The sequence below is a fragment of the Lepisosteus platostomus genome, chromosome 8 (genome assembly GCF_059453375.1).
Source record: "Lepisosteus platostomus isolate fLepPlt1 chromosome 8, fLepPlt1.hap1, whole genome shotgun sequence".
NCBI classification, from domain to species: Eukaryota; Metazoa; Chordata; class Actinopteri; order Semionotiformes; family Lepisosteidae; genus Lepisosteus; species Lepisosteus platostomus.
This window is the reverse complement of record NC_142618.1, coordinates 43,501,981-43,529,275: the sequence shown is the minus strand read 5'-3', so window position 1 is coordinate 43,529,275 and position 27,295 is coordinate 43,501,981. Positions and strand designations below refer to the sequence as shown.

The 27,295-nt window shown below is 38.3% G+C and overlaps 1 protein-coding gene across 1 annotated transcript in view; it reads left to right on the top strand.

Annotated features, from left to right (window-relative positions):
* The window catches only part of LOC148657388 (epidermal growth factor receptor-like), a 119,639-nt gene extending 103,995 nt beyond the window's left edge, over positions 1-15,644 (top strand). Inside the window, exons 20-28 of the mRNA XM_088643615.1 lie at positions 1,080-1,265; positions 6,928-7,083; positions 7,842-7,917; positions 9,707-9,853; positions 10,678-10,775; positions 11,492-11,659; positions 13,106-13,147; positions 13,861-13,951; positions 14,303-15,644. Coding sequence (XP_088499741.1) covers positions 1,080-1,265; positions 6,928-7,083; positions 7,842-7,917; positions 9,707-9,853; positions 10,678-10,775; positions 11,492-11,659; positions 13,106-13,147; positions 13,861-13,951; positions 14,303-14,658 — 1,320 coding nt within the window. The 3' untranslated portion in view covers positions 14,659-15,644. The remainder of the gene's footprint in view (positions 1-1,079; positions 1,266-6,927; positions 7,084-7,841; positions 7,918-9,706; positions 9,854-10,677; positions 10,776-11,491; positions 11,660-13,105; positions 13,148-13,860; positions 13,952-14,302) is intronic.
* The last annotated feature ends 11,651 nt before the right edge of the window (positions 15,645-27,295 follow it).

Genomic DNA, 27,295 nt, shown 5'->3' with positions numbered 1-27,295 from the left:
GGATAATCTCTTGTGCTAAAAGGTTTTCGAAACATGGACTCTTTATCAATAATTTGTGTTTTCAATGTCTGTTGTAATGTCTGCTTCAGCTGGAATCAGTTCAGCTGTTAGACATTAAAGAGACACAACTCACGGGGTTGTTTTAGTCTGTGGGATGTGCACAGTTTGTATGGCGGAACGTTTGTGTGGCGCCAAAAAGAATCAGCCTCTGAGGTCATGTAGTCCTGGAGGAGATGACTAAAATCTGTCTCTGCAAGAGGAATGCACAATGTATTAGAATGCAGGATGTACAGGAAAACATCATTTTGAACTCTTCTTGTGTCCAGGGGCTTAATCTTAAGAAGCTGCATAGCTGGCCATTTAATTGGCAGGTCATTGTGCATATTGAGGTCACTGAGTGCTTTTACGGGCAGGACACATTTTCAGCATACAGTACTGTATGTTAAGTGTTGTGATCTGTAAAGTAATGGGTTGTTTCAGTGCCCTTGATATACCTTTGCATATACACACTTCACAAAGTGCTGGAATTGTTTCAAGAAAAAAAGACTTGCGTCCAAGTGATGTCGTGAAAAAGACGCTAGTGTATTTTTTTTTAACTGGCAAAGGAGACTTAGCACATAGTGTGTTGCAACTGAAGAAGACACCACAACCTTGTTCTAATTTGAAATGTGTATTCTGAATTTGACAAGAACTCAAAAACTGTTTGAAATTGGATTAAGAAACAACGTGAGCCAAAACCAAACTCATTCTGCCTGCTGTGACTGCGGTGGCTTCACAATCAAACCATTATTGATAGACTTGCTGGAGTAAACTGTCTAGAAAATTCTACAGGATAAGTTAGCCCTCCTCCATTTATTTCTTGCTGTTTGTGACAGTGTATCTCTATCCTCAAAGAAAGCCTCAAGTAATATTAGAAATGATGTGCTCCTAAGACACACTTCTTAATTTTACAGTTAAAATAAGCATTGTCAAGAGGCAAATAAACACCTTATGCACATTATTATTTTTCATGAGAGAGGTGCATTTGCTTTATCAGTATCATTTTTTGTAAAATCCCTCCCTCTCCGCCTTCAATGCAGGAGGCCTATGTGATGGCCAGCGTTAACAATCCTCATGTCTGCCGGCTGCTGGGAATCTGCCTGACCTCCACAGTGCAGCTGATAACCCAGCTCATGCCCTACGGCTGCCTGCTGGACTACGTAAAAGAACACAAGGACAACATTGGCTCTCAGTACCTCCTCAACTGGTGTGTGCAGATTGCAAAGGTAACGGGCGCCTTTTCCTCATTTTGAGTTTTGATTGAATCAGCCTGTTGTGCCACCAATGGTAGAGACACCACAGAATTCATCTTCCCACTGAATGATGTACTGTATCAGGTGTGAAACCCCCTAGAAACTACACACCCTGCTAACCTCACCTGGTACGGACGTGTTTTTATTCTTCGGCAGTTTTGCTGGCACTTTGTCAGGGTCAGCTGCCTTTGATTGAGTCTAAGTTCTGACACACTAAAATCCTAAGTGTCATCCTTAGAAATTCAAGAATATTATAGAAGTGTGTCCTTGCAAGATCACCAGAACTGCCAAGGACAAAGAGACCCACCTTCCTCTTTGTTCATGTCAGCCACAAAGGAGCTGTTTTTTTATTCATGCTCTTGCCCCGCTTCAAGTTTTTTTCAGCTGATCTGCTTTGACCTTGCCTTGGGCTATTCTCAGCAGATATGAATGATACGCATTTCAAAAAGGATTAAAGGTTGATTATACAATACATGCTATGTAAAAAGATGAGCTGCTTTATCCCCTTGCTGCTCTGGGATTGATTCGTAGAGAGCAATGTATGCTGAAACCGACACCCTTTCCTCCGGCTTGCACAAACATTAAGGCTGTACAGAATTCCTTCTGAAATATTAAAAAGAACAAGTGTTTTGGCTCAGAAGGCAAATCCATGAAAGTGTTTTTCATTTTATTCAGGTTTTATGTTTTACATGTTTTACATTTACAATTTACTCTTATGTAACAAAAAGTCATACAATAGTTACAATGTGTGGAAAGTGAAAAGAATGGCCTACATGCTGCACTAAGCTCTGACTTCTTCAACCAAGTCCACATTTAGGTGACATAGAGCAAATGCGGACTTAAAGTGTGTGAGCATTCAAGGGTGCACTATTATAAAAACGGTAATGTGACACCTGCACATGACAGCACTCATTGGTTACACGGCTCATGGTCAAAATGCTTTCTGTTGTTGTACTGCTTTTGTACTGCTTCTTTTCCAGTGGCTATGTACACGTCTGCAGAGAATGTTTTACAGACTTTTTCATTCTCCGCTCACAGTTTGATATCTCGTCTGTACCTGCTTAAAAGTAGTGACATATTGTGTTCATTCGTGTTGAGAAGGCGTAACGCAAAATGCGGGAATTAAACTAAGAAAAACTTGGAAATACTTCAAAGCTTTGGACTACTGAATACTTTGTCTTTCTGTGTAAAAATACACTGTAGGTAAACGAATATTCATCAGTTGTAATGGGGTGAGAAAACAAAAGCTTTACGTTGGCGATTCGTACCTAGAATACAGTACATATGAATTTAAAGCAGCCTAATGAAATTGTGTTTTAACATAAAATATGATGAGTAAAAAAATGAAACTTTACTAAAACGTGAATATTGTATTCTCTATGACAACTTCACTCTGCTTTGATAGGTTAGAACATTAAATGTGACCATTTCTCAAGGAATCAGTGGTAATTCTCATCAGTGAGGTCTGCTCTGATGTGGACTTCAGAGAAGGGTGCATAAAGGGCGCATTGGGGGCACATGATTGTGAAACATAGATTAGAAATAGGAGACCCTAAGCCCTTGCAGACTCAAGTGGGAACTCGCGTATGAAGGGCACAAGATTGTACACTACAATATATCCCAGTCCTTAGGTGATTAGACAAATAGGCCATTTTTATTTTCTTGGGGTTGCTGTTGTCTGCCAAGTCGTCTCTCTGACTCTTCTAGTTCTGGTTGTCATTCAGGATTACAGAAAAAAAATAGGTTCAGATGTGAGTCCTAATGAAGCTTCTATTCTAGGATAGTCTGCAGCCCAAAAACCAGTGTCCAGCTGCTTTTTTAAACATAATGGCCTGTAGGATAAAGTTCTTATTTCAATTAGGATGCCATATATATCCTGCAATTAGAAAGTCAGCATGCCACAGTTATCTCAGGAAGTGACTGGGTTAAGGAATTTCTAGGGTGATCACTGCCAAGAAGAACACCAAAGCATTTCTGTAATGTATGAGCACAGCCAAAGAGGTGGTTCACATCAAGATTTGTGTACACATTTCTCATTGCATACAATGTCAGAAAATGTAATACACTGCTTGAACAGCATAGTAACTGTACAAGGATTGTGCATGTAGTCAATGGGATTAACACAGTACCTTCTTTTTCTGATATGCAGTTTTAAGGTTTCACATATATTGGACCGTTTATCTGGCTTGAGAAAAGGTATAATTGGTGATTTGCTTCCAAAGAACAAAACATTAAGCTACATTATAAGGATTCCATACAATCTTATCTGCATAGAGTTTGTATGTTCTCCCCATGTTCATGTAGGTTTCCACTAGGGTGCTCCGGTTTCCTCCCACAGTCCAAAGACTTCTTGGAAAACGAGCCCTGGTGTCAGTGTGTGTTTGTGTTTGTATGTGCCCTGGGATAGGATGAGTGTCCCATCCAGGGTGTATCGTTTTTCACCAGGATAGGCTTTGTCTTTTCTATGACCCTGTCCTGGATAAGCCTGGATATAACTCTGTATGGTGATACAGAGATGGATGGATGGAAGGATTGCAATGCTGCAGGAAGTGTGTGTACAGTCCAGACTGCGTTGATCACTGTAACAGGTCATAGTGCTGCAAATGAAACTAAAAAGGTTGTAATTATAAGCAGGAAGGCTGACAGCATTTATGCAGCTATAAAGAAACAGGGCAGCTCATTCCGCCAAACAAAAAACACTTTTCCAAACCACGTATATTATGCATTTAATATTTCAAAAAATGTGTTTAAGCCAGTGATCTGCACCTTGATTGGTGTGTGAAGTGACATTTAGACATCCTGGAGGAATGTGAACAGCCAGAATACTGCATTTCTGTGGTATAGAAACAGAAAACCCAAATCCTAAAACACAAAAAACACAAAATCCCAATCAATCCAAATAATACCACCCAGCATCACATCACCAATCTTGCCCCACTCCAGGACATGGAAGCTGAAGGCCAGGACGTCTCCATCACTGACAAGAAATCTCAAACATGAATCGTAAAGACAGAAATACTAGTACTAATGAGAATCTTAAAAAGAGAAGTGGTGGTTGTTTGTTGTCTTTTTTTAGCGAGGTGGTTGATATCATGCATACAATTGACAGGCTCCTAGCCTGGGCAGGCAACAGACCACTAGTTGGTGTCCGTGTGAGCTCAAATGACATGATTCTAAAAGCACACAAAAGAAATTCAGGCAACGCCAGACAATTTAGGCATCAAACTGAAGATCAAGACTAGATCAGTGGTTTTCTAAGGAATCCTACCAGCACTGGGCTAAAGCAGGCAGGATAGAAAGACTACAAATATTAATCCATCTGCTTGGAACATGGCCGAGAACTTGGTGTGCAGAAGGCAGCTTAGCTTCAGCTTTCTTTGGTCACTGGGGACATTCCCATGGCAAAGATCTTCTGTACAGATGTGACAGATTACACCTAAATGAAAGGTGTCATCTTGGTACAAGGATCAAGAAGGAAATACACATATACTTACTGTAAAGTAGATTTCAAAGAGGGCAAAGCCAAAGAAAATCCAAAGGGAAGCAAAGACAAAAGGAGAGCCAAAGAGGAAAAAAAAGACCAGGCAATTAAATGGTTATACATAAATGCTAGAAATGTTAGAAACAAAACAATGGAGACAAATGTAATCGAAGCTATTACATTAGCAGGCAATTATGACATAACTGGAAACAAGAAACATGGCTAACGAAAAACAATGGAGGTGAATGTAACATTACCACATAATGAACACTCTGTTCTGGAGAGAGGAAATATAGAAGAACAGGAGGTGTAGCATCATATATCAAAAAGAATATTCAGGTGCAGGAACTAAAATGAAAGGAATTAAGAGGCTTATAATCAATATCGATCAGACCCGTCAAACAACACCCTGAAGTAACGATGTTAGGAGTATACAGATGTTTGCAAATGTTTATTTAAATCCAACATTGTATAATGAAAGCAAGTATTTATGTGCAAAAAAAGATATCATGAGAAAAACCTACTGGAATGTCACCTGCAGAAACTGAAATAATAGTAGATGTGGTTAATGACTGCTTTTTTATCCAGTTACTAGGTTCACCTACAAGAGGAAATGCCTGTTTTGATCTTGTCGTTTCAAACAATAGAGAAAAGTGATGTAAAATGAAGAGTGAACCCTAAGGGAACCGTGGTGGTAATGTGACATGCTTTGAAGCATATTTTGAAACTGTACAGACTGTGTCCAAAACGAAGTGTACAGTTTCAGGGGAGCAGACTTTGAAGGAGCGAGACAGAGCTTAGGAGAAGAAGAATGCAAAAGAATAGAAATAGTTGGAGAATGGACAGAAACAGTTTAAAGGGATTAAAGCACTGAACAGATTTACCTCAATTGTAATGCAAAAGCTAAAAACTGAATGTCAAATGTTTACAAAAATTAATGATAAAAATACAAGGGGAGAGGAAGAGCTTTATAAAATGCTTAAAGGTCCAGTTTAAAAATATGAGAAAAATGAATCGTCAGTAAAGATAAAACTGATATCAGAAAGGTCAAGAGAGGGATGGAAAGGAGTACCACAATGGGGAATAAAATAGATAACTGTCTTATTCCACAAGTGGAAACTACGTGGAAGTGCATTTAAAACAGAGAACAGAAGGCACTTCGTAGTGCAAAAGGTAATAATAGTAATTGCTTATACTTATATAGCGCTTTTCTGGACACTCCACTCAAAGCACTTTACAGGTAATGGGGACTCCCCTCCACCACCACCAATGTGCAGCATCCACCTGGATGATGCGACGGCAGCCATAGTGCGCCAGAACGCTCACCACACATCAGCTATCAGTGGGGAAGAGAGCAGAGTAATGTAGCCAATTCATAGAGGGGGATTATTAGGAGGCCATGATTGGTAAGGGCCAATGGAAATTTGGCCAGGACGCCGGGGTTACACCCCTACTCTTTTCGAGAAACACCTTGGGATTTTTAATGACCACAGAGAGTCAGGACCTCGGTTTTACGTCTCATCCGAAGGACGGCGCCTGTTTACAGTATAGTGTCCCCATCACTATACTGGGGCATTAGGACCCACATGGACCACAGGGTGAGCGCCCCCTGCTGGCCTCACTAACACCTCTTCAAGGGGAGCATTGAACAAGCTACTGAACCATGTTGTTGAAGACAATACTCTGGTTTTCTTCAAGAAACAGCTGGATGGTATCTTTCCCATTTTTAATGGCATAATTAGTTACTAACTAGCAGACAGGCTAGCTGGGTGAAAGAAATAGCTCCTAAAAAATGTGCTTTAAAAATGTCCCTAAACTTTGTACTTCAAAGCAGTGTACTAACAAATTGTTCTGTTTTGAACACCTAATAAAAATAAATCAACAGTCCAATGAATAAGCAGCATTTTCTTCGGCCATGCAAAGATGTCCACTGTAGGGTTTCAGCAGGATAACTGAAGTGATGCAATTGTTTCTTTTCTCATTTTTGCATTCTTCCTCACATTCTTCTGTGCCTTTGTTTGCATTCTTCTTTGCTTTCCTCGCGCTTGTACTCAATGTCATCTTCTGCGTCGCCATAGACATGTAGTGGTTCTCCAACAGTCTGGTCTATCCGGTGCTAATATTCACTGATCATGCTTTGCCTGTCCTCGCCAGGGTATGAACTACCTGGAGGAGCGACACCTGGTGCACCGTGACCTGGCCGCGAGGAACGTCTTGGTGAAGACCCCCCAGCACGTGAAGATCACCGACTTTGGGCTGGCCAAGCTCCTCAGCGCCGACGAGAAGGAATATCACGCCGATGGAGGAAAGGTAACAGCAACGTTCTCAGAAAAAAACAAGAAGTACAGAATGTAGCACAGAAGTGTAGAGTGGCGCAATTAAAATTAAATTTCTAAAGAGTAGTACTACACTATTGTAGTAGTAAAACTGTAATTTTAAGCAAACACAAGTCACAGCTTTAACTAGGAGTATTCAGCAGACTGCCAAAACAAGGCACCAAGTGTTCTTATTTATTTTATGCATTTATTAATACATTGGGCATTTAGTTAACTTTTTAACTGGCAGACAGAAGTGGCACTGAGGGAAGTATCTCTGAAACTGTTGTGGATTTTATTTTTATTTGAAAAGTTCTAGTTTGTTACTATTCTATTAATGAAATGGGACCCATCTGTTACTGTGAAATACTTAACAGACCTTAGAAGAAAGCTGGAATTTCTGCTATGAATGTATCTATATGAAATACCAGAAAAAAAAAGTTTTTATATTGTTTATCACTAATATACAGTAAATGGTTTTATTTAATGCAATTTATTTTCTTAATTAATTTTAGTTTGTGTTGCTCTGTAGTAAACCAACGCTTCACTCTTTCTTTAAAAACTGTATGGAATTCTTTGACAGTCTCAAACACTATTGTGTTCTGTTTTCATTAAAAGGCTTTTTTCCCATACAGTTAATAATTGTAGAAAGATTCTGTAGATGCAATCATTTGTTACTACTTTCATGCAAGAAAAACAAAATGACTAGTGATGAAGGACTGCCATACATTTCACTAAATCTTGCCTTGGTAGGTGCCAATCAAGTGGATGGCCTTGGAGTCAATTCTGCACAGAATCTACACACATCAGAGTGACGTCTGGAGTTATGGTAGGTCAAAGGCCATATGGTGCAGACAGGCTGAAATTATACTAAACTAGTGTAGTGTGGGATTCAGAGGGATCGTGTTGTATCAGGGATCCAAACGAAGTGATTCAGGGCATTTTTTCTATTCACAAGGCCTGGCTGACAGGTGGAAAGTACATCTCCGGTTAGCTCTTACAGACTACAAAGAACAGTCAACACCTGCGATTCATAAAATACCCTGCTGTCAAGTCTTGACTCACACACATTGGGAGCAGTCAAGTGACTTTGGAGATGCAGGCCTCGTGGCTCAGCCTCTGCTGTTCCTTGCAATTAAAACACTAGCTCTCTGAGATGAGTGGATCACATTTCTCCGCTGCCTGCAGATGACCAGGCTGTGGCTAAGGCAGAAAGTCTCTGTTTTATTCATTTTTCAGACAAGCCATTGCACCTATTTCTTGACAGGAACCATGAAAGTCTAATCCAGGAACCTGTACGTCTGTGGATTTCATGTATATTCTTTATTAAATGGCTTTCAACACAGTTGCCAGCTGGAATAATGCCAGAGAAAAACTTAAAAAGATGTACAGTATATGTAAAGTGTAGTTACTAATTAAGCATTTAAGAATTTAAGATAATTCACTGGCAAGCTCCAAAAGCTGTGTGTTTTTTCTAAAAATACACTAAGTTAGTGCATGTAGAAAATGAAGGTAAGCTTAAATTTGACCTACTAAAAGCTTCAGCAAACCCAAGAACTGACGCTAAAGAGGCCCTGGAGAGGATACTGGATAAAATATGCAGTTACTGCTTTTTTTTAAATTCATTCCCATGAGTCCAGTAATATCCGCAGGAACTTGTATAGTTAACCACAGAGGAGCTGTAATCTAGTTTCATTTTACAGCGCAGAAGCCTTGTCCTAAGTCAGACCTGAACAGACAGCACTTCTGGACACCCTTTGTACCTACTGAGGGAGTGTATATTTAGTAACCATTCATAATTTTTAATCATGCAAAGCAAAGAAAGAAGAGAATACCATCAATATGAAAAAATCACTAAAACATTACATCATAACCTACTGTAACCCCACCTAAAATACCAACAGTAATTTCAAAGAAAACTACATCTCTTGACATGGGCTTTTTGTTTTCTGGTGGCTTCTTCTGTATAGTCTGTGGAAAGCCACCACTTTAACAGATTTTTGGCAAGAGTTTTGATTATAATCTGGGGAAAAGTCATGTTACACTTCAGTGTTTTTAAAGGAAGAGTTTCCAAGGCTACAGATCAGAAAAAAGGTATATATTTCAGATAACTTTTCCTGACCAAGTTCAGGAAGTCTGAGCAAATAAAAATACAACCTGGAACCTGAAACACCGGGGCTGTTTAGAGACTATTTTAGGAATTAAAATTCAAGCAGCTGAATTCGTTACAGTTTCAACTGATAACTAGTCAGTAGCTTCTGAGTAGAGAACAATTAGAGAAAGTGATTTTAAAATGTATTGTACAGTTCAATGTCATTTTCTTTTAAATAGTAACACTAATCCTTTTACTCTGAAAATGACTCATTCACTACTCACCCTGCCTGAATAGCAGCAGGTCCACAGATACTGTGACCGTGTGATTTGTATTCATCTTATTCACAGTGCAGTTGCTGCGACACCATCATGTGTCATTCGAGATGATTCCAAGGGCTATATGTGTTTTTTTTATTGATTAACCAGCCTCATCACGATGTTAAGAGTTTGGCATGTTTGACTATGGAATGGTACTCTGTGAGGTGGTTGGTCCAGTTCACCTGATTCCAGGTTTTTCTGCTTAGGTGTGACAGTTTGGGAGTTAATGACCTTTGGGTCAAAGCCTTACGATGGAATTCCAGCCAGTGAGATTGCAGGGATCCTAGAGAAAGGCGAACGCCTGCCCCAGCCTCCCATCTGTACCATTGACGTCTACATGATCATGGTGAAGTGTAAGTGTTGTATCTGCGTTGTGCATTCTGAACCCCTTCCCCCACAAACCAAAAAGAATTAACCAGCATCACAAAAACAATAAATGAAACATCTCTACTGTTTTAAAATGTATTTATTTAGAACTCACCAACTTTGCCTTGCTTCCCGTGTGAGAACTTTTATTGTACATATAGTACTTTTTTTTAAGTCAACAGAGATAAAGATGTGCGACAGGTCTGTCTCTCCTGAAGTGGCTCATTTAATCAACTTGTACACCACATGTATAGTTGTTTACATGTAATAGAGGCCTGAACGACCTCTAGTGGCAGGTCAGCTGAAACTGCTAGGCTGATTACTGCTGGCCTACCACAATAAGTAACCTTGGAATTTAGAGAATGTGGGTTCAGCAATTGTTTTTCCTCTTTCTATCCATCCATCTATAATCATCTGTAAATCCTGGGAAGGGTTGTGGCAGCCCTGTAGGCATCCAAAGCGAAGGACACAAGGCAGGACTGAGAGCATAACACTGACTTTCCAGATTGGCCCTTTATGAGCATAAAGTGAAAGTTCTGTGCTTGTACATTTTCCTCTGATATACATAACTGTCAGATCCATCTCCTATCTTTCTCACTGTGAATCCCACAGATTATACAGAGGTAGTGCCAAATGAGAAAATAATGCACCGAGGAATTATTACAGTTTCCACTGAACCTTAGCTAGCTGAACCATTCAGCTTTAAGACTCAGTTTATTGACTATTGGAGTTAATTAGTCTTGAACTCATTTTCCTGTTGTCTTTACCATGAAGCATGGTTTCCATATTTGTTCTTATGTATATCACTCAGGCTGGATGATCGATGCAGATAGCAGACCCAGATTCCGAGAGCTTATTGCAGAGTTTTCAAAAATGGCTCGGGATCCCCCCCGCTATCTTGTCATACAGGTAAAAAGAGCTGAAGTATACATCTTCTGCCATGTAGAGTTTATTTTAGGGAACCAGCATTGAATCTCTTATCTTGTAATTTCATGAGTATTTGTGTGTTTAAAGCTCACTGCATCTGTGCTTTGAGATTTTTGTTTTTCATTTTGCAGGATTCCTCTTGTTTATATATAGTATTCTGTTTCTTCTCCTTAGGATCAATATTTCTCAGTGTCTGTGAAATTAGCCTAGATGACCACTTTGCCCTGTCAGAACTCAGATTAGTACCACAAAGCTCATTTTCTTTCTACTTTAAGTTACCAACTTTTTCCGAAACACAATTATGAATACAAAACAAAAACACATGCAAAAAAGAGAGCTCACACCCTAAATGAAAAGTTGGCTAGATACATTTTTAAGAAAACACATCTGACCATGTTGTTACTATTTGGCTTAACTCTTCTTTGTGTGTGGCAAAAACCTACAGTGTGAGAACGTGCCATATTACAAGATTTTATTAAAGATTTCCCTAGGATCTGAGACACACAGTACATTATATCTCCCGAGCCAGCAGTTGTGCTTAGTGTTATGGTATTTCAAATCACAATGAAGTGGAAAATAGACTCTTTGTAATTTTTTCTACAGTATGTGTACCACTTCTTAGTGAATCTCAAAGATTGTCAAAGTTAATGTACAGGTGTTTTTTTTCTTTCCGATTAAGTTGTTCTGTTGTTTCACAGGGTGATGAACGCATGCATTTGCCGAGCCCAACTGATTCCAAGTTCTATCGCACCTTGATTGATGGAGATGAAATGGATGATGTTGTGGATGCAGATGAGTATCTCGTTCCCTACAACGGCTTCTTCAACAGCCCCAGCACGTCTCGGATGCAGCTCTTACACTCTATGGTAAAGCCATCTCAAAGTCATCTGAGGGTCTTGCGGTGCCGGGAGTGGAAAATGGAAGATGTGTCAGTTTTGCTTCCAAAATATTCTAATATGGATCTGTGTGACACTTACTTTCTCTGTACTAAAGCTGTGGGCACATTTTTGACACATTTATTGGGACATGGGCTGAGCGCTTCATTGCAATTGTGTCTACAAATACGATGTTATATAGGTTAGTTTAACACACATCTTCTCGTTGATTATCAGAATTATGTTCTGCAGCAGTGCATTTTTCATCTCTTGCTAAGGATGTATACATTTTGGCATTAGAAAGGACAGAATAATTCAAAACTTTATCTGTGTTTTTGTACATTGTGTGCTGGGCCTTAAGGCAACAACGGATAAGTGTTGTCTGGGTAATGACTGCGGGAGATGTTGTACTTTTTTGGCCCAGTCCACTTGGCTGGAGAACAACTTCCTTGCCAAGGATATGAGCCTGATCAAAGACTCACTGGGACAGAAGAAATCAAGGGAAATTGAATGCATAGGCGGATATGTGGGAGGGAAAGGGAAAGTCAGTTAAATTTCAAACACAGCTGAAATGGGAATGCATGTACCTGGCAGCCAAATAGAGCAAGTGAGATGGCTGTGGGTGGTTAAATCCTCTTCCTGAGGTTTCATAGCTACAAACATCAGGTACTGACTACCAGGTCTACACTGTTCACCAAAAGCACTCAGACTGTTATCCATATAATCCTGCTTTGTATGTAAGGCTCTTCATGGAGCAGTTTCCTTCTAATGGTATGGCATATTGCCACCTAGTAAATGTAATTTTAGAACACTGTGATGAGATGCAGAGATTTTAGCAATATTATTCTTAAAGGTTCAAAATTATTCAACCCTTTTCTGAAAATTAATTTAGTCGGTCATGATTTTGTGCTTTCACGTCATTTTTCTTAATGCAGTATATACTGTACTGTAAAATGCCAACAGCATACATAAAGTGCCTAATACCTTTTATACTGTGAAAGACTTGCCAATCACTAACAGCTGATCCTCAACACACAATAAGCAAATAATCATCTTTCCCTCTGCCTATCTAGAAATGTAGTTTCCTCCTGGAAGCAGGGCAGAGGAATCTTCTAATTTTAGAAGGCAGGGATATAGTGGACAGGGGCTTCCCAAAACACAGAGCTTGAAATATACTGTCTACAATCTAGTTCCGTTTGCTGTCACAAAAGGTTCAAAAGATTGTAGGTTGTCCTTTTTGAGTAATAGTATTCAAGTACTTTTTAATTGAGCAAGGTTTTAAAATGATACAACTGGAAACCCATTAAACCCATAAAGGATAACAGTGTGGGAAGGGAGAGTGTGAAATGTTTTTTATCAGTGGTTTTGCACCAGTATGTGATCTTGTTATTTAGTTAATTCAAAGGATATAATTTGAATTTCATTATTGAATTACAGAGCCTTAACAGCAGCATGGGATCTTGCACGATCAGAAATGGGGTAAGTAAGTGGAATTGAAAGAGCTAGTACTGGGCTTCTGTGAGAACATTAGTCTTTTTTTAAGTTTGTGCAGTAAATGGTACCAGGAATTTATATTTCAAGGTAGGATACATTTTTTAAAAAAAGGCAACGACTGTTCTTACTGACTGCATCACTGAACTGCTACAAACCTGTATTGGATAAAGTGATTAGAAAACTGATGGACTGATACTACACAGCCTAGAAAAGCCAAATCTGTATTTTTCAGAAACCCCATTTTAAAGGTGTCTTCTTTGATGTTCCTGAGAACTTGATAAAATGCATGCCAGTCCTCCCACTGGTGCACATTCAGAACACTTTTTGACGTCTGATATGTGCTAGGCTGTGTGATTGGATTGGATTGCCAGAGTGTTTAAAGGCTCTAATGCAGTAAAAAGAGTTATGTTGTTTAGTTGACATTTGTAACTCACCTTTTAACATTTTTTTATATTAAACATTTTTAAAGATGTAATTACAGTACATTTACATACTGTATAGACTTCTTAACCCAAAATATTTTTCACAGTATGAAATATAAAAAGACACATGGAATGTTATCAGGGTGGGACTGGTTCTCCTTTTCAATACTGTGAATAAATATTGCATGAAGGTTGTCAAGCCAGAATGACAGCTTATATTTCATTTTTACTTGGTTTGCAAAACCTGACTTTTTTTCTTGTGGTATTGATTATCAGGGATATCCGATGAGAGAGGATAGCTTCATCCAGCGCTATATTACTGACCCTACAGATGGAGCTTTCGAAAAGGACTTTCAGCCTGTACCAGGTGAGTGATGGATGCTGTGTACATTGCATAAACATTGAACGCTTAGTGAATAATTTTCAAAAACAAATATTTTTGATTAATGCGGTACTTCATTCAAATAAGGTACAGTGGGAGGGTGCATTTTATTCCATCATCATTGACCATCTGTGTCTTTTTCGCATTCGTTCTGATTTTCTGATTGAAAGTGTATGTGACATCATCATTATTTTGTTTGGCTGACACTTACATTTACATTTAAGCTGCCCATGTACACACTTGAGTATTTTACTGGAGCCTCCGTCAAGGGTCCAACAGCAGTGAAATGAATCAAGATTAGAGTCTCTAATTGAATCCTTCTGTTGTGTCTGACAGAGTATGTGAACCAAAACGGGAACCCAGTGTCCGACGTCATGAACCCCATCTATCAGGACAGTGTTGTTCCCATCTCAGCAGCGACGAGGGCTCAAAATGCAGACTCTCAGTATCTGAATTCCTTCAGCAACACCGCTGACTTCCACGAATACCTCAACACCGTACAGCCGGCTTTGCCCAGGCCCTTGTTTGACAACCCACACTACTGCGACCAAAAAGTCACCCACCAAACCAGCCTGGACAATCCTGATTACCAGCAGGACTTCTTTCCTCCCAAGTCCAAGGTCAATGGGCATCTTCCCGCTGCTGAAAACACTGAGTACTTGGCCTTGTCAGCGCAGGCCGAGGTACACTAGTCGATTCTTTCGTGGATTGAGTGCACCTTCTTGGATATCGCTGTTCCCAGTTTCTCAAACCTCCTGTGAGCCTGGGCTCTGATACAGCAAAACAGTTTCAACAAACGTAGTGGATGGAGTTCAGAGAAGTGCCATTAGCAGCATCAGCTTGATCTCCTTTCCCACCTTCTTACCTGCAAGGATGCTTCTGTCCCCGGTGACATGATGGCTATGACACTAAGCAAAGCAATTATTATTATTTCCCTTCCTTTAACTTAAAGATCGATCACACATCTTAAAACCACGATCCACCCCACCTTCCGTGAACAGAATGAAACACTGATAAGGTATTCGTGAAATATGAATGAGGAGTACCAGAGCAAAATGTTTCTACTTTTTCTCTAAGCCATAAATTGAAAATTGAAAATACACAGGGTGAATATGAGCATTAACATGGTGGTTAACAAGTGACTAGGTGTTTGATTTAAATTCTTAGCTAAGATACAAACAACAGTATCTCTGTTTTTTTGGGAGAAATAGGCTTTCGGCCTCAGAAATGGACTGATTGTGATTCTGCAGAAGTGTGGCCTCCATTAAGAGAGACCAAGCAACACAAAGGAGGAGTTTTTTTGTTTTTTCATTCATTATGTTTTGACTTAAAAAGCCATATTAGACATTCCCTTGGATCAGAAGAGTGTTTTTAAAGTGTTTATCCATGAAAAATACTGTATATTGTGTGGCGTTCATGGATTCCAAGATCAGATGTATGTCCTAGAAAATCAAAAGGATGCTGTTGATGCAATGACATTCTTAATGGGATATGTTAATTGAATGTCTCCAACTGATGTTCCAAATCACATACAGGATCATTTGTTTGTGCTGTTTGACCCAGAGACCAAAGCTGTCCAAAAAGTGCAATGTTGGGTTTCCAGTTGGGTTGCTATAACAATTCACTGGGATCTAGTGTGTCCACAGGTTGTTTTGGGAGGACCAGATCTTCATTTCCACACAGGACTAAATCAGAGTAGTGGCTAAGTAAGGCTGAAGTCTAATATTTCCTGTGCTGTCAACAGATGTAGTTCCAATTTTATGTGTATTTATTCATCAAAAAGGTGTAAACATTTTTGCTTTTTGTTATTTAACCACATCGTTTTCAAAGAGCTCTGAAATTCTTTTGGGTAAAACTAACGTTGTGAAATGAGGTCGTTTTATCATGTTTTAAAGAAATACACATACACCGTACTTCATAAATTTGATTGTGAAAACTATTTGGGTAAAGACATTGAACAACAGAAAACTAAAGTTCTTTTAAGATTTACAGGAAAGATTTCTGGAAAGAGCAAGAAGAAAGCAGTATTCTTTTATATGTTTTTTTTATTTTTGTGAAAGGTCAAATATATTTGCCTTTCAAAACATTTTTATGGAAGAACTGCAAAGGTGATTTCATGCAATGAGGAGAATTTAAAAGTTAATAGTTAAACATTTGAGTGCCAACACTGCAGTTAAACATTTCTGCTTTACCATAAATATTTTTTTTCCATTTTATTCAAAAACAATGTAGCATATTGTCCTTCTTATTATCATTTATTGAGTTCTTGCTTTTGGCAGTTAGGCAGCTTAGATATGACAGTGAAACAGAAACAATTCAGGACAAGAGGGGAAGTCTCTAAGGAAGGAGTAGGCAGCTGCTAAAGTCTGAAATTGGCAGCTTACTGTAGAATGAGAAAACGCATCCGGTTTTCACTAAAGCAAAGAACAGATATGGTAGTGTCTTGTGCTTTTAGTGTCTATGTGAGATTTCTGCTTTAAATGGATTTCTTATAAGGTGGTTGTGTTTAAATGTACTTGTGAAAGGAGATGTAGTTTGTTATAAATAACATAACATTACTAGAAGTAATCGTGAAAAAGATGAGATACATAAATATTTGAATGTAAAATGGAAATCTGAACAGTTCTGTTCACCTACAGAAAATTTCCTGTGAAAGAAAATTCTCACATTCTTATGTTTTGCATTTCAGTTCACTACAATTAATGACTTGATTACGTGATTTATGGATATCTGTTACGTTGAAAAAAATGTAATATACCGACTACTACAGACTACTACAGTGCACGCTTATGAAATGAGCTAGAATGTTTTGTTAGATTTTGGACAAAGCCTCTATGGACACTTGACAAACTCACAATTAAAAACTGGTCTTTGAGGAGTTGATATTATTATGTTGTATCCCAACTGTCTAGTACCTAACAGTGTGGTAAAAATGATCAATCGTCTTGCAGAGTCTACGAAAAAGGTCTTCAACTGTCATATCCTTTTCATTTAAGGTATTGCCTGTCCACTTGTCACCTGGCGTGTTTTATTTCTAAGTTGTTTTTAATTTCAAGATTGCAAAAGGGCTGACTTTTACATTTCAGAGAATAACATACTGTAGGAAGACACATCAGGGTTCTTCCAAAGAAAACTAGTCTCTCACATACAGTAGATGTGTGTTTCTGGATAACTAAACTGACATAACCAGTAATATGTTAACTGATGAAATAACCTTTTCTAGCTGCGCCCTGCTGGTCAAATGCAGACTGGTTAATGAGAGAGAAGCTCTAACTGACATTTGGTCTTTTGACTTCTCAAGTGACCTATTTCTCCCTTGCTAAATAAAGCTGTATTGTCAGGCCTTGGAAAGTGAATAGCACTCTCACAGTTTCAATGCACTTGCAACAAGCTTTTCAGTACTTCACATTACATACTTTCTTTGATCTTTTCATTACTTTAACATGAGGTATTCAGAAACATGAAGACTGGAATCAGGACAGCTGTTGGCTGTGGACCCTGGGAAGACATTGTCCAAAAAAATAAGTTTTAAGTCTTAATTTCCAGTGTTGGTTTGGAAACTGTAGGGATCATGGTTTAGAAATTGCTATTGTATCTCAGCTAGTTCTGATGCTGAGGATTTTTGACGTTGCTGTCCCTCAGCATTTGACACAACAGACATATACTAAAGCTGGAATGCAGAAAAAAACTATGCTGTAGCCACAAGATACTTTCACCATTGGGATCTCCTGTCATACTAACTCAGGACTACCCAAAGGAGAGATTTAAAAATTTCACAACATAAACCTTGTTGTTGTCTTTGAGTTCAGGTACAGTAAATGGTCCACTAGAGTTATTCTGTAACTTTAAAAGTGATATTTATTTTAGAGATTTTAGAACTAACTTGAACTTTCTGATTCTGTTTATTTTTACTGTTTCTGTTATGCAATAGATAGAAACCAAGGTATTAATGTACCTCCTTTTATCGATCGGTAGTAAAGAAAATATTCCTTTGTAATAAGCCAAAGACTTTGTGGATAGCAATCATTAAATCCTTAGGAATAGTGCCGTTGTTTTCATGTTTGTTCTTAAAGGGATGCGCAGCTGTCCTGGCTGTCTGGATTCTGTATTTATGGCATCCTCTCACGTGTATGTACTTAAGTGAGCTTTCAGTTCAGGTTGCCTGATGTTTAGCTTACAGTGTATTGAATGTAAACTGCCATATGTCAGCAAAATCTATTCAAAGTGTTTTATTCTAAGTATTTGTCTTTACTATATATAACACCACACCATTTGCAATCAGATACAGAAGTACACATTAAACTCATTTATCCCTCTAGCTTTGGAAGTCATTAGAAAGAATAGTCTTTTATTTTCTAAGTATTTTCATCTTTTTTAAGAATTATCCTTTAGGTATCAATGTGACAGCTAATGTATAACTGTGAAGGCTTTACAGAACTTGTTAATTGTGATACATACAGTACAACCGACAACCTAGCACAACATTGTAAAAGGCGCATTTTTCCTCAAGGTTTCTTTGTGTTTTATGTCAAGGATGTGTTTTCAGTGCTTTTTAAAATTCAGCATAAATCTTTGATACTTCAAGTCAAATACTGAAAAATACTAAAACATTGCATTACTAAACTAGTGGCTGTCAAGTTAATTTGCCTTAGCTATTTTCAGCCTTGCCAAACAGTTTCATTGCATTTCCTGAGCAGTGGCTTTTTCCAAGTTTTTTCTTCACTTTGCTGTTCGGTACCTTTTTATCTGTGCTTAATAGTATTTTTGATAAAGACTTTAAACAAAACAGACTGGACTCTAGCTTAATAGACTTTCACTGCACCAGGTAAAGGACCATGTGTAATAATTTAGATTAGCCTTGGTATAGACATGTACAGTTATATTTTAATTGGCTAGGAGAAGTAATTAGTAAAAAGGTTTTGTTCCTGAGGTCATGAATGAGTTGACTCTGTGTTCATACTTTATGACTCTAGAGTAGCATGATATCAAACTATAACTATAGGGTAATCTTATGTACAGAAGAATAATGGCACTTACTGTAACTATTGAACCAGCAAGTTTTGTTCTCTATGAGACTTGCAAGTTCTTCAGTAGAAAATTAGTGTTACCTTTGAATTCACAAGTGCACCAAATCCTCTTCTAAGAGAAAACAATGATGTCATATTTTGGTCTTAATAGTACCCTCAAGTTTAGGCAAAGATTTCCAAAATCAGCTGTAACTAATAACCCTAGAATGCCAAGGGCTGGAAATTGATTATTTTCCAAATAAGCCCACACACTATCTTTCCCTTACATTTAATTTCTAGTTTGTAAAGAAGAGATTTGCTCACTGAGTCTTAAAATGTTTAACCTAATCTTTACAGCGCATTTATTTTGTCACATATTCCCTTTGTTGCTGTTTGCTTTCTGTAATTAACTGAAAAACAAAACAGCAATGTCAGGTCACAGAAAGTCTCCTTTGTACAAAGTTGAGATTCAGTGCTGAAAGGTGCTTCCATATTTGTGAGATGTGTCCACACAAACACATGATATCCAATACACGTGCTATGCACACATGTACTGAGCATCAAAAGACTCTTCTCACTACTGTATGTGTCCATGAATGTCCTTAGAATAATAAAAAATGTGAATTTTTCTTTATAAGAATATAATGTTATTGTGTTTAATTTAACATTCATCGCCAACTATGATAAGTTGGAGTGATTTTCACTGCTGCATAGGTGATCAATCAGCTCAGTGAGACAATTGCCTTGTAAAAGGATAGGAGGTGTTTAAACCTGTTGACTGTGAAACCTAGGGGAAATCAAGAAGGAAAATCATGTAAAGGAACCAACATGCCCCTTATATCAAGAGGACACTGACACATGAAAAGAGCAGCACCTATAGGTGCACTTACCAGCAGTGGAGTCAAATCCTCTTCAGTGATGAGACAAGATTTTGTGTAAACCACCACCACAAATGCCAGTGAGTTTGTTGAAAACATGCAGCATGATACACGGATCAATGGAAGGGGAGGTTCAAATGTGATGGTCTGTGCGGGAGTGTCTAGTCTCTACAGAACTCTGCTTATATGAAATAGCGGTAACGTGACTGCATGGCACTCGACCGACCAAATCCTGCTCATTCCAGCAGCATAAAGCATGTCTTCATGCTGCTTGTCTCACAAAAGCTTAAGAATGTGAGCATAGTGTGCCCTGGATGCCTTACTTTCAAGACTTGAGCTTCATTGAACATTTATGAGATAAGTTTGGAAGAAGAGCGGTGTCTGTGGCTCAGTGTCCAGTAAACTGGCACATGCTTGTCCAGAATCTACAAGACAAATGGCACAAAATCCCACGAGACAACAATAGCAACCTGACGCAAAGCAAGAATATCAGGTGTACAGCTTATATTACTTCCAATGATGGCCAAATATGCTGAGGTATATTTGTCTCCCCGCTAATAAAAAATGTACATACAACAGCATAATGAATTTACTTATGTAATGCACATTAAATAAAATATAAGAACACACAAAAACTACAGTAGTAAAACTACAGTACAGTACCAACTGGTGAATGTGGTTTAGTTATTTGTGTTTTATTAGTGTTTTCTTTTTGATGCTCAGTACATAAAATGCTTAATATAATTCTATTTCTAAAGCCAGTCCTTCTGATGTACTCAATTTGTTATCTTCAAGGTTGACCTTTTAAATGCTCACATGGAAAGCACAAAGCTTATGTAACCTTATGTCATTTTCTAGCTCCACTTTGAAACATTGCGCAGTTTGATGGTTTAATTAAGTAATCATGCACAAAGAATGATCTGTGTGGATATGTACATGTTACAGTTATACAGTAGGCCGTGAACTCACAATCTCTTGTTCTACAATGTAGAACTCCTTTTCTCAAATTGTTCTAGTTCTGTACTACACTGGGTCAGAAAATTATGACCAGATTTTTCTATAGAAAAATGGATGCTATAGTACAGATTTTATAATTGTTCGAAATGTATTTGGTCACAAATTGTAAGTTTAGGCAAATGTGGTACAGTATGCAGGCAGAAGTTATGTTAATACAGAGGATTTGGTGTACTAAAAATCCTGTCTTTAATTATATCACATAAATTAAATGTTCCATCAAGATACATTTCCTCTCTTTGTCCAGACTTCATGAAGATGAAGTGTAAACAATAATTTCTTACTTTAGAATTTTAACACAAAATAATAATTTCAGTTGGACTCAGGAATAATGCCTTTTAATGAGCATGTAGAGTACTTTTAGTATGTAGATGGTTATAGTTTTTCAGAGATGAAATGCTGAAGCACTATTTGTACATAGTTTATAATGGTTTTTAAAACTGTTTATAGATCTTATATGAGAATGTTTGTATATGGAGTCTGAAATGAAAAGAGGAAACTATATATTGCTGATGTAAACACTGATGTTTGAAATTGTATTGTTACCTGTCCCATATGTGAAGATTATATGAATGTCTATGAGGAGATTTAAAGAAAATGTCACAAAAGAAACGGTACTGATATTGAAAGTTCCTGAGCCATTCACAGCTGGCTCAGTACAGTTCATGGTTTTAAAATGTGTTTGTGAAAGTAAACCTGTAGCAATAAGTCAGCACCTTTTCTCAACTTCCTTCTACCAGTGCAGTGTTTTTGTATTGACATACAATATGCTGCACTTATTGTCAATTGTGATTTATGTGAATAAACACTAGTACCATGCTTGAAATGAAACAAGTTATGTGTTTTTGCTACTTTGTTCAGGAAATATTGTAATTCTGCATGCTGTGTTAAAATTAAATAAAATACTATAAAATGTTTGCTTTCTGTCCTCATTGTTGTAATTGCTCAATGTGATATTTGGTTACATGTGAAATAATGGCTAAAACTGTCATTTTTCCAGTCGATTCACAAATCCTCCAGCAGCCAGCCCTGCTATCAGGTCAATATCAGCCACACCAGTCCAATCACGGATTCCCCACCCCCCAATTCTGTCATCACACCCACCAGTCTCCTTCCAGATTGTAAATCCAGTCTGCTTTTGGTCTCTCCGAGGACTGAAGGCTCGTCTTCCAATAGACTTTACTGCTCTGCCCAAGGATCCCCAGGTTGAAACTCCCATTGGCCCTTCAGTGATGAGCTCAGCCTTTTACCACCCATGTATTCCAGAATAATTCTTCCACATCTAAATCCCATTCCCCCAAAATCACAGACTGGAATGCGGGTTTCTTTCTTGTTCCAATTCAACGCAACAACCCTTTTCTTCCTTTTTCTTTCTCCCCTTCATGAAGAACACCCAGCTGGCAGGCTCTGCTATGTTGCCCTTGTGAGGTCCCTATTCCAGTTACCACCCTTGGACAACTCACCAATCTGCCCACCAGGACACCTGTTCCTTCTCTTCCTGTATCATTTCCTTTTGATCCTCCTGCAGTCTCATCTTCTCTGCTCTTTCTTTTTCTCTTCGTCTAAGTCGGGCATCTTAACCACCATGCCTGCATTTCCTTCCCCTTACCTCTTGTTTCTACTATTATTATTGTTATGACGTATAGCTTGTTTTTTTTTCCTCTAGTGCCTTTGCATCATCAGGTATCCTTTTTGCAGCCCAAGCCGCAGCAGCCACTGGTTCCACTTGATGGCCAAAATAGTAAAAGCTGAACCCCTAACCTCCTCTCCCATCTTCCTATCCGGGTTTCTCCCTGGTTCCCAATGATTCCTCAACCTACTGTATAGCCCCAGCTGCCTGCATCCCTCTGCCAGCTGTTCATCTGCCTGGATCTCACTTAGCATTATCTAACACATCTTTTATTCCCTCTTTCTCCAAAGACTGTGTTCTCACCACAGCCATGTTCCTTTCTTTTCATTGAAATGTCCCCATCATCATTACACTTCTTGCGCCTCTCTACTTTTGCCATTAGATAATCCATATTGCAGACATTTTTCTATCACCTTAAATGCTTTTGATGTCTGCTCTTACTAAAACCCAAATCTTATCATGTCCTGTGGTCCTTCATTCCCAAGAATTGATGGAAATGGCTTTACTGTACAGCCTTAATCTTTGATTTTGCCATTTACTTTGGTGGATGCATGTTTTATTAATACTATACATTGTCCTCTGCTCAGGGTGCTGCATGCTTCAAGCAGTGGAACTAACAAATTTACTGTGGAGTACTTAACACCAAACTCGAGTCTCTTGTTTGCTGTTTGTGAATCATCACTCTCATCACCTGTGTTTCATACTTTCACAACTTCCTGCAATAACTTTTATTTTCTTTCAGAACGCTCAATGTCTTCTCTTGGTGATCTCCCCCAATATGCTCCCCACTCCCTTTCTCAAAGGACCAAGATGCCTGAGTACACCCCATCATTTTTGCAGGAAGACTACAAATGTACTGTATTAATTTTAATTCACCTGGATAGAAATATTCACCCTGTCATTTCCTCTTCTTCTTCTTCTTCTTCTTCTTCTTCTTCCTCTTCTTCTTCTTCTTCTTCTTCTTCTTATTATTATTATTATTATTATTATTATTATTATTATTATTATTATTATTATTATTATTATCAATCACTATTATCGTAACCAGCCAACTCATTTGATCCTTTATTCTTTTGCGGAATATAACAGTTAATTGCAAATCTGTAGGTTCCTGCACCATCACTGAGATGTTCAAAGTAAAGCAAGATTCAGTGCTTTCTGGTTATTTATTTCACATCAATGTAGGCTACTACAGTCCTCAACAAGGAATTCCAGACAACATGGTCTAATTCCTTGGACACCAGATTTCCAATGCCTATAAAGTTAATATCAGATCAAATCCAAAGCCTAAGGTAAGCTCATATTAAACTTTGCAATCAGGATATTGGCTCCTATTTGCCTCATGGCAGGGTTTCCAGTAACCTTGTCTTCACTGTCAGGTTGTTGTTCCACCCGGATACAAGCTGGTAGGGCCAATAAATCAACTCAGTCCAGTTAATCCTTTAGTTTGTCTTAATTACAGACTGAAATAGAAGAGTGATATACTGAAGTTCTACTGACATCAACGTTGTAACAACATGTAACTTTAAAAGTCCTTAAATGAAATATATGACCTTTACTTTCCCTTCTCTGTTCATGGTTTTAGATGTTCAGTATAAACTGCAATGACAGAAACATCACCCAAGCTGTCAGAAACATTTACTTCTCCATTTCACTGAGGCCCTTTTGTACTCATCTGAAACTCCTCCATAGTGACTTATTGGTATGTCTGTCATTGCTCCACCAAACATCCCTGGTTCAAAAAGACCCCTTGCCAAGGCCGTTCACAGTAGTTTCTCACATTTTTTAAACATCATGTTTTACTCTTACTGATTATAAAATAATTGAATTTCATTCTCATATTCTTGAGATCAGCTTACTGGATCTGTTGCTCAATTGTGCTAACACATTATTTCACCTTTTCCACATTTTTCCACATCTTCCGCCACTCTTGAGTGGCTTCTCTGCAGGTTCTGTATAACTGTGGAGACTGTTGAACTGTAGAAGGTAATATTATGTTTTAGTGTGAGAAAAAAAACTATTTTCAGTGAAATTAAGCCTTGTGAGAGGATGTGGGTGATGTGGTCAGAGATTACAGCCACAAAAATCAGATCATGTTAGACAGTCTTTTTTTGCTTTGGAGAGAGTGAAAAATCAAGATATTTACTTTCTCACTATGCACATTTCAACTTCTAAGAGTTGCTGAGTTGCAGAGAAAAATGAACATTACCAAATTAAAATGAATAAAAGAATTGAATACAAAGAAATAAAACAAAAATTTATTATATGACAGAATTATCACAACAAATAACTGTTATACTATAATTAAAAATGAAGTGAATTAGTGAATTGAAAATATTTATTGAATTGTTTTAATTATAGTCAACAACAGGGCAAGCTATTATCGGTGTGAGAGCTGGAGTGACAGGACCTGAGTCTTCATGGACACTGTTTTGACAGGAGACCTGAATCACATGGAGACTTCAGGTGGTTCAGGCATACTGAGCCACTTGAGCTTGTTTTCTCCAATGCTTTGTTGGATTCTTGACTTCTGCTTTGTTTCAACCTCATTTCGGAAACATCACTCGGCTTGGTATCAACATGGTATTTATCTTGGCTTGGACCCTGGCTTGCTTCAACCTTGTTCCATCTGGTTTCCCCATTGTGCTTTGACCTTGGTTTTGGATTCAACAGCTTTGACTCCTTCCCGACCAAGAACTTGAGCAGTGCTGCTTCCCTGAGTCCCTACCCTGCTGTGGAAGCCCCTCTACCTGCATTTAACACCGTTCTGTTCCCCTGCCAGCACACTGCCCACAGTTCCCCTGGGGTATCATTCTCCTTTTGTCCAGGAAGTGGGTTAATCTTATGATTCACAATCTACTCCTAGTCTCACCAAGCAATGGGATCGTTATAGTATAACAGAGCCCTGAGCAAAGCCAGAGCAGCTCTTAAGAATCCCTGAAGGACCTGAAGTGGAGCAGTAGTAAATTGGTAGTAAAATGGTGTCCATGGCAAAAAGGTGGGCGGAGCAGTGGCTGGCTGCCCAAGCTAATACTAACTCATCCTTCAGTGCAGCAGCTGGGGTGAGTACGACACCACATAACTGAAACATGTAAAGAACATACTTTAAAAAAATATGCCTGTCTGTTACCTATATCTTACTAGACTTTTTATACGCAAAATTATTATCTTCAGTATGAATGCATATCACTGTAATTGCATTTAACTGTTAACTATTTAAGGATGAAATTATTGAAATTGTTGCAGGGAGTTGGCAGTTATAACACCAAATCCATCCCAATCCCCAACACAAAAGTGATTGCTTTGTCATTGTTTGAGTCAGAATAAGTTAGACTTTGGGACTTACAGAAGATTGAATCAAAAACCAATGAAGAAGGAAAATGAACTTCAGGAAAGGAACATTTACGTGTAAAATCTGACCTTTTACTTTTTGTTTTGGTTTTTAAGTAAACAATAATATGTTTCACTGCAGATTGCCAGTGTCTAAAAAGCAAATAAAATAACAATTTTATGGAAAATGACATCAACTTTTATTAGGAAAAAAACAGCCTTAAAATGTTTTGTTAAGAATGTCCAAAAGACCACAGTGATGAGCGCTTTGCAAAGCTTGGGCTACAAAAGAAATCTTCTAGCCAATCTCCATGGGTGGTTATACTAACATTAAGAGTGTTTTTGAAGTGCAGATGTACTGGAGCCCAGCTCAAGCCTCTTCATGGCTTGTTTGGCTGTAGAATGGCATGATGTGTTCTTTTTTGTGCACCTCTTATATACAACAATATATTTTTACTGTCAAGTTGCCTAGAATGTTTAACAACCTGTGTTCCAGTAAAAATGTCCTGTTTACACTTGTTGTAGAGTTGCTTCCTGCTGAAAAATGTATAAGAAACAGAAAAAATCCTCCCTTCTCTCCCCCTCATACAGATGTGCATTTTCAAATATCTACTATTGAGCCTTACTAGTGAACTGTACCTGTCTTTTTGCTACAATGATGCTTTTCTGTCTGTTAAAGGATGAGATCTAAATATAATTTATTTTCCATTTTATTTTAATTAGATAACAGCCCAGGTAGCTGAGGTCAGAATCTATTTCAAAATGAATAGCTTACTGTATATGAAGCTCTATTGTATTAATATATAAGCTGAGGAACTGTGCAGTTTCATTAAAAGTATTTCTGTGGCCCAGTGGGGCCATGAAGAAAAGTTGCATTTTTGGTAGTCTAAATTTTGTGTTCTTGTGTTTTTATCCTGTGTTTATCCAAAGACATGCTAGTAGGTTAATTGGGTTCTGGGAAAATGGGCCCTGGTGTGAGTGTGTGCGTGTCTGTGTCTGTGTATACCCTGCAACGAGACAGGCCAAGACAGGCTCTGGCTCTCACGTCACTGAATTGGATGAAGCGGTTAGAAAACGCATACTTTAGCTGGATGTACAGTATCTGAACATGATATGATACTATACATGTTATGAGTGATTCGTTGATGTTATTTCTTATCAGATGTTTTTGTCATAGATTATCATTTGTACGGAACACAGTAGCTCAAAACGTCCTACAGAGGAAGTACATTTTTTTGTCACACTATAACTTCCCCCCCTTGGGAAAGTACAATGTTCCTTATGTGGTCAAATATACAACCACAAAAAAAAATTCAAAGAATTTGATCGGGATAACCAGTGAGGAAGAAACGGCAGAGTGAAAGAAAAATTGTTTTCTATTTTTGTCCTTGAGCCGCTTGCTTGAGGATGTGGCCTTTGAAACATCCTTTGTGCGCTGCCTGTGCTTGTGGTCAGAATAATTTGAATCAGT